The 15532-nt window shown below is 47.3% G+C and overlaps 4 protein-coding genes across 4 annotated transcripts; 2 read left to right on the forward strand and 2 right to left on the reverse strand.

Annotated features, from left to right (window-relative positions):
• Nucleotides 1–688: 688 nt before the first annotated feature.
• HD556DRAFT_568998 (P-loop containing nucleoside triphosphate hydrolase protein) lies at nt 689–3562 on the forward strand. Its single transcript, XM_041310978.1, has 12 exons — nt 689–1154; nt 1201–1304; nt 1357–1421; nt 1478–1510; nt 1561–1797; nt 1849–1971; nt 2019–2143; nt 2190–2449; nt 2510–3015; nt 3069–3093; nt 3154–3342; nt 3394–3562. The coding sequence occupies exons 1-12, from the start codon at nt 837–839 to the stop codon at nt 3497–3499; spliced, it is 2091 nt and encodes a 696-aa protein (XP_041158793.1). The 5' UTR covers nt 689–836; the 3' UTR covers nt 3500–3562.
• A 988-nt stretch (nt 3563–4550) lies between these two features.
• On the reverse strand, nt 4551–5771 carry HD556DRAFT_1239761 (SKN7, two-component response regulator; the record flags this gene model as incomplete). The annotated part of the gene is made up of 3 exons (XM_041298067.1): nt 4551–4994; nt 5055–5243; nt 5289–5771. The coding sequence occupies 3 exons, from the start codon at nt 5769–5771 to the stop codon at nt 4551–4553; spliced, it is 1116 nt and encodes a 371-aa protein (XP_041158794.1).
• Nucleotides 5772–6829: 1058 nt separating this feature from the next.
• On the reverse strand, nt 6830–8290 carry HD556DRAFT_1239616 (winged helix DNA-binding domain-containing protein; the record flags this gene model as incomplete). The annotated part of the gene is made up of 5 exons (XM_041298060.1): nt 6830–7000; nt 7148–7387; nt 7916–8014; nt 8067–8136; nt 8190–8290. 5 exons carry the CDS (start codon nt 8288–8290, stop codon nt 6830–6832), a joined length of 681 nt encoding a protein of 226 aa, XP_041158795.1.
• Nucleotides 8291–11129: 2839 nt separating this feature from the next.
• On the forward strand, nt 11130–12934 carry HD556DRAFT_1432678 (xylose isomerase-like protein; the record flags this gene model as incomplete). The annotated part of the gene is made up of 9 exons (XM_041305147.1): nt 11130–11253; nt 11310–11469; nt 11539–11706; nt 11766–11849; nt 11904–12018; nt 12075–12174; nt 12223–12318; nt 12431–12539; nt 12595–12934. The coding sequence occupies 9 exons, from the start codon at nt 11130–11132 to the stop codon at nt 12932–12934; spliced, it is 1296 nt and encodes a 431-aa protein (XP_041158796.1).
• Nucleotides 12935–15532: the final 2598 nt, after the last annotated feature.

Raw genomic sequence — 15532 nt, forward strand, 5'->3', positions numbered from 1 at the left:
TCAAACGACTTTATGAAGCTAGCGTCCATGTTTATTCTCAAGCCATATGTGGGAAGTGATTTGCTAGTTTCAGGTTTTTCGGCCCCGCTGCTGGATCATAGCGTTGTCCTAGCCGAAAACATCGTGACAAACGCAAGCTGCTTGTGGGCGCGATGATGGCATTCCAAGTTTCAACGACCGAAATGAACTGTTGTTGACAATTTCTCCACGAGTATTTTCACACTTGTTCGAACAGAGGTTCGTGGTCGTTTTCCTCCTCGGGCTGACTCGGATATGGCCATCGATGATCCTTTCTCGTGCAATGCGATTTGTACAAGACGCATATCACCTGCAAGAAGCTGCCTTTCTGGATATTACCAACTCACAAGAAATCAAGGAGCATCTATTATGATGGCCAAAACATTTTTTTATTGTGTGTACCCGCGCACACTGGCATGCGGCCATACTGGCCTAGTAGGACTTTGGAGAAGCACCAGTCACGGATACATTGTCCTATTGGTGTCGGACTTTTGTCTCCTGGGACACACAACACCCTCCTGAATCCTCACAGCCCTTCTCCTTATGGGATGTCTGGCATCTGGCATCCGTACTTGCGTCGCAACAGGTGGTGGATCTGTGGGCCCTTTCGTGGCACCACTCTGTCGATGTCAAATCGATCGCTTCCAGGAATCACAGATTCTCATTTATTGGCCACCTCATCCACGAAGCACAAGAGTAGCGGTGGCACGAGTTAAGAGGCGGTGTGTGTCCTTCAAAAGACACATAAATACTTCCCCAGCATACGTACCTTCGATCAAATAGTTTCCAGAGACCACCATTCTCGCGCGTGCACGATCATGACCGACGAGAAGAAACCGATGATTTCTTGTATTCTGGATGTAGTCCCTTCCCCTTACCCCCCACCACGAATCTTGAGTCACGGCATATATACCGTTGCCTACGAAAGCCCGTCACCTCTCAACTGGACATCGGACATTCGAGCTTGGATTGGACAGTATTTTGTCTCCTTCACCAACTTATCCTACGCTCGAAGGCTTCTCGGAGAAATATATTTTCTAGGTCCTGGGCTGTTGATCGGCCATATCTGCGTCACGCTGTGGCTTGGCATCTCCGATGCACTACTTCTTTTCTGTTTAAGTTCCATAATCAATTTTGTGAGTGATGAGCCCGAATCCGATGTCTGAAACTTATCCTATGCAGGTCGAGGGTCAGTCCTCGGGAAACGTGCCTCACGATTCACTTGATATTGTCATCTACGGAGGGTTCCTCTGCGCCATCGTTGAACCTGTTTGCAGTCGCTGCCTGTACGCTCATGTGATTTCTTTGTTCGAGTGGCTGGCTTATCATTACCTGTAGAGCATATGTGAACGATATCATCAATAGTCGCTTGAAAGCTCATTTCCTTCCCCAGCTCATTGAAGGTGATGCGATCCATCGAGAATTGTATCCATATTGAGACCGTAAACAATATTTTCAGCCAGTATGCGTGTGGATGTGTCTTCGATGCAAGGTATAGATCTTCGTTCACTTCTCAAAACCTTTTGTGATAAGATTTCCTAGATTGTTACACAATATTTCCCGTCAGGGGCCACTTTGCGTCGGATGTACCGGGCTCGTCATTTTTACAAGGTTTATTTCACATCACTCGCACCACCATTTCCCTATTGTCGCAAGTAGCTGTCTTGATAAATGCAGTACTGCACAAACCAAGTCCGGAGAGAGAGGTATTGTTTCTATTTTGCATTGCTCATCCGCTCGTCCGCTGGTTGGCACCATCGAATGTTACCGGTACTCAAGGTTTGTGGTCACTGAGGACTATTGCTATTTTCTGAAACAAACTCGTGGTAGGATACATCTTTTATACACTCAACGTGCCTTTCAAGCAAATGAAAGCTCTATACGACCTGGCATTTTCACCTCAATATCGAGAGGAACTGATACTCAACGGTGCCACCAACAGCTTCCACTCTGGTAAGACAACGTTCATTTAAGCGTGCCTATGCTAACGGGTTGTGCAGAATACCAGAAGTCAACTAAGCAGCTCGGTGATGAAATTGTGACTGAACCGTTTCCCTGGGCAGGTGGTTTGATCAGAAGGTGGTACTGGGACTTCCTAATCAATTTAACCCTCGACCTTCCACTCGTAAGTTATCGGATGTTACTCGTCGGATGTACTAACACACTTCAAGGCGGTCTATGCGCTGGTTTTGCCTCATCGACTTTCGCCTTCTTCTGTGATGGCAGTTGCTCTGCTGCAACAAACGACCAACAGGCTTTCTCTAAGCATCGGCGAATATGGAATGAATACATCGATAAAGAGCTTGTGCCTTCAGGCAAAGTGGCTCTACGACGCTATCGGTTACAAGAGCAAAATATCCAATGGACCGATGTCTTATCCAGATCCCTCACAATATTGTAGCTCGTCGGATGGGATGAAAATATCTTTTCGGTGAGCTTCATGCTACAAATGCGGTGACGTTGCTAACTTTGATGCATGTGATATAAATAGACAAGTATCCCTTCGTTACGAGAAATGCAGTCACAAAGCTCTTGACAATGTCACCCTGGAAATTGCTCCTGGTCAGCTTGTTCTTGTTGTCGGTGTCAATGGCAGCGGGAAATCTTCGTTATTGAAGCTCATTGCGCGTCTCTCCAATCCTACTGAAGGGGAAATTTTGATTGACGACAATTCATTGTCGACGTATGATTCCGATGATGTGCGCGCATCAATCGCATTCTTGCCCCAGCTTCCCCTGTTGTTTCCCATGTCTGTGAAGGAGAACATATGCCTTGGGTTGCCATCCTGTGTTCATGCGACCGATGAGCAAATTCAAGAAGCAGCCAAAATGGGTAGTTGCACGAACTGGGTTTCAAAATTGCAGAATGGCTCTGATACACAGGTGAAACCTACTCATGACATCGGGAACGCGTGGGCCGACGGAGCTTATGGCACTATCTCTGAGAGATTACGGGAAGAACTGGCGCGTCATAACCAGCAGACAGTCACAATCTCAGGTCTGTACTTGCGGTTTATGTACACGTTTTCACTGACTAACAAGTGGTGACAGGTGGTGAAAAACAACGACTTGCAGCGTACGTACTTTGCCGTTACTTCCGTGTCATAGCTACTCATTTTCATTGCCTCGTCATCAGGGCTAGAACTTTTATGAGGATTAATCACACAGACATCAGACTAGTCGTAGTCGATGAAGCCACGTCGTCTTTGGACCCTATCACGGAACGCGATATTCTTTCTCAATTTAACCATGTCCGCCAAGGAAAGACGATGATCCTTGTCACCCACCGCTTCCACCATCTTGTCAAGGAGGCTGATCAGATCATGTAAGTAAAAACACCATGCTAGCCACAGATGAAATTGATACCTCGTGGCAGATGTATGAAGGATGGATGCGTGGTCGAGCGAGGGACGCATCATCAACTGATCGAAGGCGATGGGGAGTATGCGAAGCTGTATAATGCCCAAATTCTCTCGGCATAATCCTGGATGCTTTTGCGTCGGTGATTTTGTGACTCTTCTTGTGCTGATGTTTCTCGTACGCTTCTTGTTTACGTTCCCCATATTATTTTTGTGCCCTTAATTGTGATATCTGTTGCTGTAACCTTTTCAATTCAAGTCTCGATGACTCAAGCTTATCTGAAAGGCCAAAAGGGTACACAAAACCTTCGCGCGCAAAAGTCCTATTATCATGATAAGTATCGATCTCAGATCTTGGAATCTCAAGCCAAGACCTGGCAGCTGAGCCACGTTTCTGCCTAACCAGAACCACGCATTGACACCTGCCTTATCCATACGTGTGGTGTAAACAAACTGACCTTCGAGTGCTCCCCGGACCAGTTCACCGATCAGATCTTCGATGAGGAATACTTGCCAGGAAGGAGCTTTATCGATTGAAAATATTGCTGACGGCATATATCGGAACTTACATTCACGCGGGCAAGAACCCACTATCCCAAAATGAGCTTAGTTTCACCAGGCAAGATGAAAAATCTAGGGTGTGTACGTGACTCAGGTAACTGCATCATGTTGTTTGGCCTTTTTGACAGGCTCGATAATTCCCGATGCGGCAGGGTAATGGCGGAGTGTTTGCGTTAATGCCATGGGGAAAGCATCCATGAACATACCATAAAATCTTAATACGAAGGGATATTCGATTGGTCTGGCTAGGAGACCACGACGTATTAACCCATCTGGAGACTCCACAAGCTAAATTCGTATATGATATGTCACAGCAACAGAGTACAGTGGTAATACAGAGAACAAAAAAAAAGAAGAGAAGAAAAACAATCTCGATACAAGGGCGAAATTGAAAACGAAAGCGTAGGATATGATATCATGAAGACGGGCATAAGCGCAAAGTAAAGCATGGTAACATGAGGTATGAAGATCATGACGTGACGAGAATACGTAAAGGAAAGTGAGAAGTACGAGTGGACAACGCGCCATACCCAAACGCTCGCAAAAGTAAGAGTCCATGGGATTGGCATCAAAGAAAAAGCGTCTCCGAAACTGGTATCCATTCTGATGAAACTTACTCAATGATCTCAAACCGTCCCCTTTTCCCCTCTCTCCCATCGCCCTCGTCATCCAATCCCCGCTTCTCCCCTCCCATCTCAGAACCTAAGGCACCTGCTAGACCGAACGAAAAGCCCTCGGGCACTCCCACGCCCGAAAAACTCTCCTGAGTAACGAGATCTCTGAGAATCGCTGCGTATCGCTCGTCAGATAGACCCATCCCAGCTAAGGGGTTAATCCGTCCATCATCGTCGTACCCCGACATTCCCATCGGATGCAGACTAGAAGAGGAGGATGAATTAGATGAGGAACTGGGATTGGACGCTGAAGTGTGTCGTTGTAATTGCGACGCCCCAACCGCGAGTGCTTCGCTAAAAGATGGGTCTGACAGAGGAGGGACGCCGAGCGAACGTGGTACTTTCGACATTTGTTGGATAACTTTAAGGTGCATAAGGTGCTTCTGTGCAGCCGTATCAATATATAGATCCCTAGCTCTTGGTACAAAGCACAAAAAACACACCTCTAACATATCCAACAACCCCTCCTTCGTAAACGGCTTGGGCAAAATATCATTCATCCCAGATGAATAATACGTCATAATCTCGCTCGGTTTTGAATTAGACGTCATACTGATGATGGGGGTCATGTGGTCGAATTGGCGAATGAGATTCGTAGCGCTAACTCCGTCCATTTTGGGCATCACAATGTCCTGTCGCGTTCCCAATTGAAAACATCAAATTAGTTCGTAACATACACAGAGAAAAAAAGGACTCGCCATTAACACCAAATCATATTTTTCAAGGTTCATCTTATTCACAGCTCCAACGCCATCCACAGCAACATCGATCATACATCCAAATACCTGCAGGAACTTGCTACTCAATCTCCTGCTCACCGCGTCGTCGTCCACAAGCAGCACCCTAGGAGGAACAGCCCATCCTGGCACGAACGTAGACCGTCGAACACGGATAGTCGTAGGCGTAGTCGAAGATTGAGATTGTCCATTAGACAACGTCGGACGTACGACTTCTTCAGAATATGGATCGGGTTCCGATGGTAGGTTGTCGTTGTCGGTGTCATTGTCGTTCCCTCCCTCGCCTTCACCTTCACCTTCTGCAGGCGGAGCCACAGCGCCCGTCGAAGAAGTAACATTGAACATCCAATTCCCATTCTGATCGTCCGCGCTACTCCGGGGCAACAGATGACCAACCGTAAAAACCTGCAGTCCCTCATGCATTGTCGTTGGCGCGTCCCAGTTCATATCAGGGGGAAGGATAAACGTAGCGTTGCCGTCTTGCGTTGACGCTTGTGATGGCGACTGCTGCTGCTGTTGCCCCCCTCGATGCGAATGCGAATGCGACCCACTCGTCCTCTGCATATGCATCTCCTCACCCGCAGACGACCCCGAAGCACCAGAACCCGACCTCGGCATCGAAGTCGGGGTCCTAAACTCCGCATCGCTCGCAGCCCGCCTCGACATTTCATTCATCTGCACCAGACTCAGCCGCGCGACCATATCTGGATCTTGAAGGCCGAGTTCTTGAGCTGGGACGAATTGATGGGGGTGGGGAGGGGGGAGAGAATATGGGTTGTGGAGGGAGGCCGATTGAGGCGGCTGGGACATTGACATGGATTTGCGTGCGTGTGAGGAAGGCATGGAGAATGAATTTGAGTTTGAAGGAGATGCAAGGAAGGGCGATGGTTGAGGTTGGCCCATGGACTGCTGTGAGTGGGATGCCAGGAGGGAAGGCGGCGGGTGTGTGCTGGGAGTCATGCTAGGTGCGATGGGTGTTATTGAGGTTTGAGATATGCTGCGGATGGGAGTTTGAGGTGGGGGTTGAGACACAGTAGACTGAGACACCGATGCTGGAGCGAGGGGTGCTGAAGCGGTGGTAGAAGACCCGGCGGCGGTTTGGGAGGTAGCGTCTGAGGGGTCTTTAGGTTTACCTAGGGGACAGCAATATGTATTAATGAGGGAAAACACAAGTACACGAAAAGAAGGACAGGCCCAGGCATAGAAAATCAGGCCCGTTACCAGCGCAAAGATGCACCCGCGTCCTTGGTGCCTAGTAGACCCATCAACTGAACATCATGGACCCATCAAACTGGGTATCGAGGCCTCATCATCAATGCCTAGATTATACAACCACGACTAGCGCATTGCAAACAAACGAATATTCATCTCCACCGGGGTAATCCCCCACGGGGGATCGCCATTTGAAAAGGTACAGGGGAAAATGGGAAAGCGGAGAGGGAAGGGACGGGACGGGACATAATAAAAAAATAAAGTAACAATCAAAGACACTCACCTCCCTCCCCTAAAAAATACTGTATCAATCCCTGCATCAAGCCATCCTGCTGCGCCATCCCCTTTTGAAAATTGACCATCTCAACAAGTACGTCCCCATACTGACGCTCCAACACCCTAATCCGCTCTTCAGCCCTCCCGATTTGATTCCTCAAACTCTCATTCGTAGCGAAAAGATTATCATTCTGAGCGCGTAAAGATGAATGGGAGGCAAGTAAAGAATCAGTCTGTCCTCGTAGAGTCTCGTGGGATGTCAAAAGTGTATCATGCGACGAAAAGAGAGATTGGTACGAGTTTTGCAGGACGCTGATGTGCGATTGCACAGATGCTATTTCGGCGTTAGTAGTTTCGCCTGGGACGGGGCTGCCGGAACTTGTTCCTCTGCCACCGCTGAGACCCCCGTTAGAGGCGGAAGGAATAGATTTACGTGCAGCAGGGACTTTGCGCTTTATGTTTTCGAGGGCGTCGCGTCTGTCGGCATGGAAATCAGGGTGTCGGAATGTCCAGCTGTGTTCGCCAAATTGGGCATCATCGGATGTTTTTACCTGATTTAGAAGGATTAGTATGGGAGAACAGAACGAGGTCAAGAGGAGGTAAGATAGGCAAGGAGGTGGAGTGGTGGATCGTGTAGCAAGTACTTCTTGTCACGGGCTGGAGGAATGTATGGCGTTTGGAGGCTGCCTTCACGGAGATGAAGAGGGAACCAACGTGATTGTGCCAAGTCACGCCAAGGACCCCTGTGGCAACGACCAATTACGAAAAGGGTGCCAATGCACGGAAAAACTGTCGGATGTCTTGAACAAGGTAGAGGCGGTAGTAGAAGCCTCGGATCGAACCGAAGATCGACGGATAAGGCCGAGTTGGAGATGGGGGATTCCTATGGTAGAATGGAATGCGGATCTCTGAGATAAAGGAGATTGTATTGCCTTTGATAGGCGATATGAGGGGGGATGCAAGAAGTCGCGTGATGGGAGGGGACGATGGAGAACTCGAGGTGTAGGGGTATAAAAATAGAAGGAACAGCGGAAGGGGGAAAGGATTGAAAGAAAGAAGTTCGAGATCCGAAGGCTCACTTTATGAAAATCATATTTGTTGAGTTGTCTGACGAAGGAGGCAAAATTTGAATGCTTGAACATGCGTGGGAGGATAGATTTTGTGAATTCGTTCATGTCCTGAGTGAACGAAGATTGATGGAAGTGATAGTAATTGGAAGAGAATACAGACCTTTACGACGAAGCAGTCACCTTGTGGTCCCCATGAGACGACATGGGAGAAGGTATGGTCTTCTAACATTCTGTAGGACAAAAATGAAAAGTCGTGACGGTAAAGAAAGAAGAGAAGAAGTACTTGTATAGCTTTTTAACGAAATCGCTTGTTGCTGGCATGGTATCTTCCTGTTCTTTGAGTGGGGGGACTGAGTGGATCTGGTGAGTGGGTTCTCTCTTCATCTGCCTCATCTCTCGTTGTGAATGAATTGATACATCCTCTCTTGAATTTGAAGTGCGATGGATTGATGACGATGATGGACCCCATGATACTGGAGAAGGGTGGCGATAGGGCGAAGAGTTCATTGCAGCCATGGGAGGGAGCGTTGTGGCTGATGCACGCTGAGGGAGGTTTATAGCAGGTAGCTGAACTTGTGGTGGTGGTAACTGATGTGAAGCAAATAAACGAACTGAAGAGTAAGGAGGACCTGTTGTACTAGCTGCAGAGGTGTGGTGGTGGTCCATGTGCATGGCTGTAGGTACCAATTGATTTATTCAAATCGCAAGGGTGTATCTTGTAAAGGTCAAAACCCAAACACAAGTAAACTCACGGTTTCTTCAAACCCACGCTCGCCGACGTCGATGGTAGTGGTGATCAAGTAAGTATCAATGGAAGAATTAGTCGGTAAAAGAGTCTAGAACTTTTCACTAAAGTACTGTTCAATAGGCGCCCTAAAGTTCTAGGCTAGGCTTAACTTCAAGCGGTCCCGAGTGTCCGACTACCGCACTCGACGGCGATACTACTGCTAGTACTTGCTCTAGACCAAATCCCTTCACCGGTCACTATCCAGCCAAGCTATCGATTCAGTAATTCTTTATGTAGTAGAACCTGGTCAAACCTTGCTGGCATTCCCATCATCATTCCTCCAATGCACTAATTCCTTTAAATTCCCCTTCTTTCAACTTCGGGCCTCGCCGAAGCAAATATCCGATCCTTACTCCATCATGTCGGTTTCGCTATTCTGATTTTCCATCTTATGCACCTACCTATCTCCCCCCGACATATACTTCATTCCTCCACCCCTATTACTCATTCACCCATCCTTGTTGGTTCTCACCCTCTCCGAGTCGGTATGCCCTGGGCGTTTCACTCACAAAGAAAGCAAGGTTGCGCTCTCCAAGGTCTTTATTCATTGACGTCTGACTTTATGAGTAGAAGGTCGGCCTGACACTAGCTTCGGACTACATGTCCGAGTCAACCTGCCGTTGTGATGTCCTTAACGAAAGACTGGTATACACAGCCCATCCACATATTCAAATAGGAAAGGCACGAGGTCTTATCTCCTTACAACTATTCCCTGACTGCTTATGCACAGCTTCGTACTACTATATCTTATGACCTAACGAACACGATGCCCCTCATGTCCCTAGTTTTCTTGCGCGACGTCCTAGTACTCGCTGCGCATACTACGTATCAAATTTTATGTACAGCCTCGGGCTGTGATTTCTTCTCAAGTCATGCCCTCATGCCAAGTCCGTAGTAAACGCGAGGTCCTTGACCGTCGCTTTATTTGCGATTTATACAAATTACTGCGCCTTTCAGCGTACATACCCCATTCATCAACAAATACAAACCTCGTGAGTCGCTTCGTTTGTCCCACCTGCCACTATATGATGTTCATGTGAAATAGGGTACCGCAACTACTACTGTCATACACGGAATGCATAACGTGCTGGTACGCCACATACCCTCGGAGATCTAATCACCCATCTACCATGTACCCGCCCGTGGATACCCCATCACATTAACCCCAATCATCACCAACTTTGTCTTGGCGGGTAGAACTCGCTCTGTCGAATCCCATACACACGCTTAAAAAAATTCATGACGAGTTTACTATGTCGCAAGAAGACGTACAGGCACCGATCCCCCTAGTAATCCGACCTCACTGAGATTTACAGTTCCGAAATTTGATATGAAAGCGCGTTATGAGTGGGCATACCGAGTTTTCGGGGAGCGAAGTAGCTCAGGTGATGTGGAAATACCCTTTAGGTGCGCTATCGGAGCCAGCATTAAGTGTCATATACCCTGTGTTAGAAATGCAGAAGCACATTAACCAGAATATTAATGGCGATACCGGCATCAAATTGGGGAATAATTCTTGCTGGGGCATCCCCGGGAAGTTCCATGGTTCGTATCACGAAATGTAATGTTGGATGAATTTATAGGATTGATATTTAGGAACCGGGATGTTAGGTTTGTCATAGGCGATAGCGGTCGCCGTGCAAGACACTGGAGGAAGACAAAGTACTCGTCTGTGTCAAAGGCCCCACCGAGACATAACATAGTTTTCAATGGTCGTTGCTGGTGCGTGGCGATTGATCACAGTTGCCTCATACATAAATTATATGCATGCAGCCTCCCGATTAGAAACAGAAGCAATCTCCCGTAGTCCCTTGAGTTTCTAGCTGCACGATAGTAAGTAGTCGGTCCATTCAATATTTGCCGTTGCAATCTGGATCAACCCGACACAGAACCACCATCGGATCATTTCACGTCGACCGATCAACGGTCAACTCCTGCACAATGTCGTATCTCCCCCCCTCTTGCGAAGAGTATCGGCAATATGATCTAATCACTCACCCCTATTACAACATGTTCCCTGTGTTCTAAAAATGTGAACGCAAACATGATGATTCGAATTCGCGAAAACGGCGGAACTTCCCAGCTGGTTCACTGGAGAATGATATAATTTCATGGAACAGCCCCTGCCTGCCATTTACGTTACGCCTCCCCCTCACCTATATTTATCTGAAACACTTCGCATTTAGTGAAGTCAGGATACGTCTACACCTTATTTTTCTGAGCAACTTGTGATCCACATAAAATATTTCGAAAGTCGTAGATTGTTGTTGGGGGGGCCGGGAAATGCCGTGGGCGTATTACATAGAACAACTAGTGACTTTCAAATTCTGCGACTTTTGGAATCGGATGCTAGCAGCGTTATCTCATATCAGACCTGCACCCTGCACATCGTTCTCATCACTCAAGCAAACAAGGGTTCTCATTCCGACGAACCTTATGGTTCAGACTAGAAGATCTACTGCCGTCGCTGCATCATTTCCTTTGACGTCACCCGACTCTCACCCGGAGTCCTCCAAACGTCGAAGAACAGCATTAGCAGGCGAGTCAGATAATGGTGCCTGTGAGACTGTGAACCGACTTCATCTCCTGGTTGGTGACTAAATATGAAACTTCTAGCCACGAAAGAACCCCCGCGCCGCAAGAAGCGGACAAAGACGGAGGATAAACCTTTGACGGAAGACTTTCCAGTACGTGTCTCCGGTTCGTGGAAAATCGGAGCGCATGTATCAGCTGCAGGAGGGGTTGAGAATGCTGTTCGAAATGCAGCGATAGTTGGGTGAGAGACGCGTTTCGTGCTAGTCTCTCTTTGTGGAAGTGCTGAACGTTGGACATTAACCCCGTACAGTGCTAACGCATTCGCTCTATTCGTCAAGTCTCAACGAAAATGGGATTCCGCACCACTTTCCGCTGAAAGCGTCGATGCGTTCAAGAGTCGAATGCAAGAGTTTAGGTATTCGCCAAAACACGTTCTTCCCCATGGTAGTTATTTAGTTAATCTGGGAAACCCGGACGAGTGAGTACGAGCTCTCCTCTTTGATTTGTGGGTTTATGATGATGATTGTCTGATTTTAGGGAGAAGAGGCAGAAATCGTTCAACTGTTTCCTTGACGATCTTCAGCGGTGCGAACAGCTTGGCCTTGAGCTGTATAATTTCCAGTGAGTTCATCATTCTAACCCTTTCCCGTCAACATCGAGCCCACATTACTGAAGTCCAGGCTCGACCGTTGGGCAGGCCACAAAAGAAGAGTCGATAGCTCTGATCGCTGAATGTATCAACAACGCTCACAAAATGACGAAATATATAACAACTGTCATCGAGAACATGGTGTGCATTTATACGGCTTGGAATATCGACTATCTTCACTTCATCGTTCAAAATAGGCAGGTTCAGGAAATGTCATAGGCTCTCAGTTTTCAGAGCTGAAGGAGATCATCGGCCACGTCGAGGACAAGACACGAGTAGGCGTTTGCCTTGATACCTGTTCGTCTCAGCCTTTTGTGCTTGTTCTTACTGACAAGTGACATTTAGGTCATGCGTTCGCTGCAGTAAGGGCTTCATTCTCTGTCTCGCAAACTTTTCACCGTGATTTCAGGGATACGACATCTCAACAAAAGTTGGATGGGAGTATGTCTGTCGACTATTTCGTTTCATACACCAGCTAATGTAACTTTCTAGTGCAACGCGTGAGTTCTACAGATACGAACTATGAAACACAAACGTGACCTGAATCACACAGTCTCCGCGTTCGACACCGAAGTTGGACTATCATATCTCAAGGGGTTGCATTTAAATGACTCCAAGGCCGCCCTCGGGTCAAAAAAAGATCGACATGAAAATATTGGACTGTGCGTGCCCCATCCTTACTTCTTTATAAAATGGGCGTTTTTACCGCCGTTATAGCGGTCATATTGGCATTTCTACGTTCAGGCACATTGTGTCCGACCCTCGGACGCAAGACATTCCTCTCATTCTCGAGACCCCAACTTTCGAAGCAACAGAAATATGGACCAAGGAGATATCGGCTCTCAATCGCCTTTCTTTGATCGACGATAGCGAAGTCCTCGAGGCGGAACTGTCGTTGGTGAATGAAATCACCTCATTAGTGCGAAGTCACGCAGCGAAAAAGACGGAAAAAGCGAGCAAGACGGAGAAAGCGAGCAAGACGGAAGGGCCGAGCAAGACCCGTACACGCAAACGGAATACGACAGAGGATCAAGATCATGACTCTGACTGTGCTTAGGAAGGTAAGTCGGTGCTTATTCGCCAACAGTTCCATTACGACCCTAAGGCATTTTCCGAGAAGTTCTGTTGGTTTGGTGTCCGATGTAAATTTATCTTGCTCCACAATTGATATTCTTATTATTACCTTCCCCCTGTTCTCGCTGACAATTGCGAGCATAGCGCTCATTTACGCTATGCCAACTCATCTTATTATTTTTGTCACCCCCCCTTCGAGGTTGCTTGGAGGAATGCATTGACAGCGCAATCAATATCGTCACATTTCCGAGAGCCGATCTTGATAGGAAGCAACTCCAGAATCAAATGTCTTTGGCACGAAAGGAGAGCATCCTATTATTCGAAGGCGTGATAAGCCTCGTCTACCGAAAATCACCATATCTCTTGCGCAGTTCCCGGGCATCGCGGATCTCCGTCGTCATGATTCGCACAAGGCACATTATAGGTGTTCTATCAGACACGGATAAGTCCCGGGCCGCGTACCTCGCCAGATTTGGGTAGTTGCGCCAACAAGTCTTCACCGGTGCACCTTCGTAGCAGATAATGTCGGCATTTTGTAAGCATAAAAAAGTTCTTCATCATTCACGCATATATCGACAGGATTTTTCCCGACGCCCAAGCCCCCAGGGGCCTGAACATTCTCGGCGAGGGGAATGAAGCCGTGTTCAACCAGGCCGGTTACAGGGTTTTCCGTGAGAAGGTTTCCAAGCATATTGAATTTAAGGTAACCATCATTCAATCTTTGTGCTGATACACCATATAGAAGACATAATCGCAAATTCTGGAGGAAAGGTATTCGTTCGTATAAGCTGTTTATTCAATTTACTGATCTGAACTCATCTTTGACCTACGTATAAGAATAGGCCAAATCCAAGTTTCAGCAGCCAGTGACGTGAGTCTTTTGCTTCTGTGATTTTGACACACCAACTTTCCCGCATCTCAGTTGTCGGCGCCTGCCTTTTCTGGGAATACCCTTTTACTGCTGAATATGACTTTGTCGGTGAAGGCAATCGGGGCCCATTCGTTCTCTGCGGAATTTCCGGTCTAATTGGTACGAAGAAGGCTGCTTGAGATTCGGAGGCGCGCTTTTGAATTTGTGCTAAGTAACATTGCGACCATCTTGGGAAACTTTTTACCTTGTTTTGTCCCACATCTGTGCAGGATTGCGGAAGTTAAGGCGGACCTTGTTGACCCACGGGGTGGCTATATTGTTCTTCTGCGAGTGACTTTGATATCTATTTGATGAGCGTGTTGGCTGACCCGCAATACAACTATTTCCTCGACATCCTCGTACTGGACACAGTACACGTAATACGAGGAATCGTGGACTGGGTCTGTAAGTCTATGCTTCTATGATGTCCGACGGTGCGAGTTCGAACTCAAGCGATAAGGTTGAAAGAAGTGTTTTCGAAGACACGCGGTTAAGAGTTTTAGAGACTGGAATCACAGATTAACATCTTCTCAAGACTTCGACCTCAGTGAGATTCCGGTGAATTGACTGGAAAATATATACATGCGTCATGACGCTTTAGATACGTAGAGTCTAGAGCCTTTACATAAAGCCTTTTGGTTGCATTCATATGAGTGGCAAGAAGGTACCAGTAGAATGGCGCTGAAACAACATGTAAATGCGGTGTACATGTGTATGGAATGAGGTGGGAGAAGATCAGTATGCAAGCAGCCATTATACTAGTCACATTATCGAGGAGAGAAGCTGTAATAATAAGGCTGAACAACATCGTACACCTGGACCAGAATAATTCAACGACCGTGCAGTACGTGTCCAACTATCTTTGCTCATTCGTCTTCTACATTTTCCTACATCTTCACTTTCTGTACGAGTGCTCTATTTGGAGAAAGGCCAAGTTGCAGTGCGTGCGAGTGCAATACCACAATAACCATGGCTGCCAACTTCGCAAAATGTCGTTGAATTGTTCGGAAGATAGGTCTCCCGACACCTGCGAAACTCATAGAAAAGCTTTGTGAGATCCGCCGGTCCAACAACCATACAGTCTCCCGTCGGAATCGTGGCATTTTTTCCACAGACAGGAAACATTGCATGAAGACTCGGAAGACGGATCCTCAGTATCAGTGCACATTCATCCTGAGGGTTAACGATCGTTGTGGAAGCCTCGTCAACAAGACTATCTAGCAGATCTAGGCGGACTAATGAGTTTTATTTACTCATCGCGTGCTGCTGAGACGGAATGTTCTGTTAGACACTTATATGGGGAAAACCAACGCTGTGGTACTTACAGTGTGTCGCAGTACTCAATTGCTTCGATGGCGGGAAGTCACAGAGCCTGCAGCTGGTCGATGAGATAGTCAGTGGATGATGTGTGGGTCCACCGTAATTGGGTCACATGTATAACATTCATAGGGGCATTCGCATATGCAGTACAAACGGCGGGCGTTTCACGTCGCGTGCCTCCGCCGACATGAAAACATACTTCCCAGCTACCTAAAGCTTAGCTTCGTGCGCTACTTATATGCATAAATCGACAAGAGAAAGGAGAGGTATACAACTGAGAACAAACACTACTATAACGAAAATAACTAAAAATCATACCATGTCAGCGATGTCTTAGTCCAGCTGATCGTC

The sequence above is a fragment of the Suillus plorans genome, assembly GCF_016647745.1.
Source record: "Suillus plorans strain S12 chromosome Unknown HD556scaffold_38, whole genome shotgun sequence".
Taxonomy (NCBI): domain Eukaryota; kingdom Fungi; phylum Basidiomycota; class Agaricomycetes; order Boletales; family Suillaceae; genus Suillus; species Suillus plorans.

Coding starts and splice junctions, on each gene's coding strand:
- HD556DRAFT_568998 (XM_041310978.1), top strand. CDS start 837: ATGACCGACGAGAAGAAACCGATGATTTCTTGTATTCTGGATGTAGTC. Junction 1,155..1,200: donor TAAGTTCCATAATCAATTTT/GTGAGTGATGAG, acceptor TATCCTATGCAG/GTCGAGGGTCAGTCCTCGGG. Junction 3,016..3,068: donor GCAGACAGTCACAATCTCAG/GTCTGTACTTGC, acceptor AAGTGGTGACAG/GTGGTGAAAAACAACGACTT.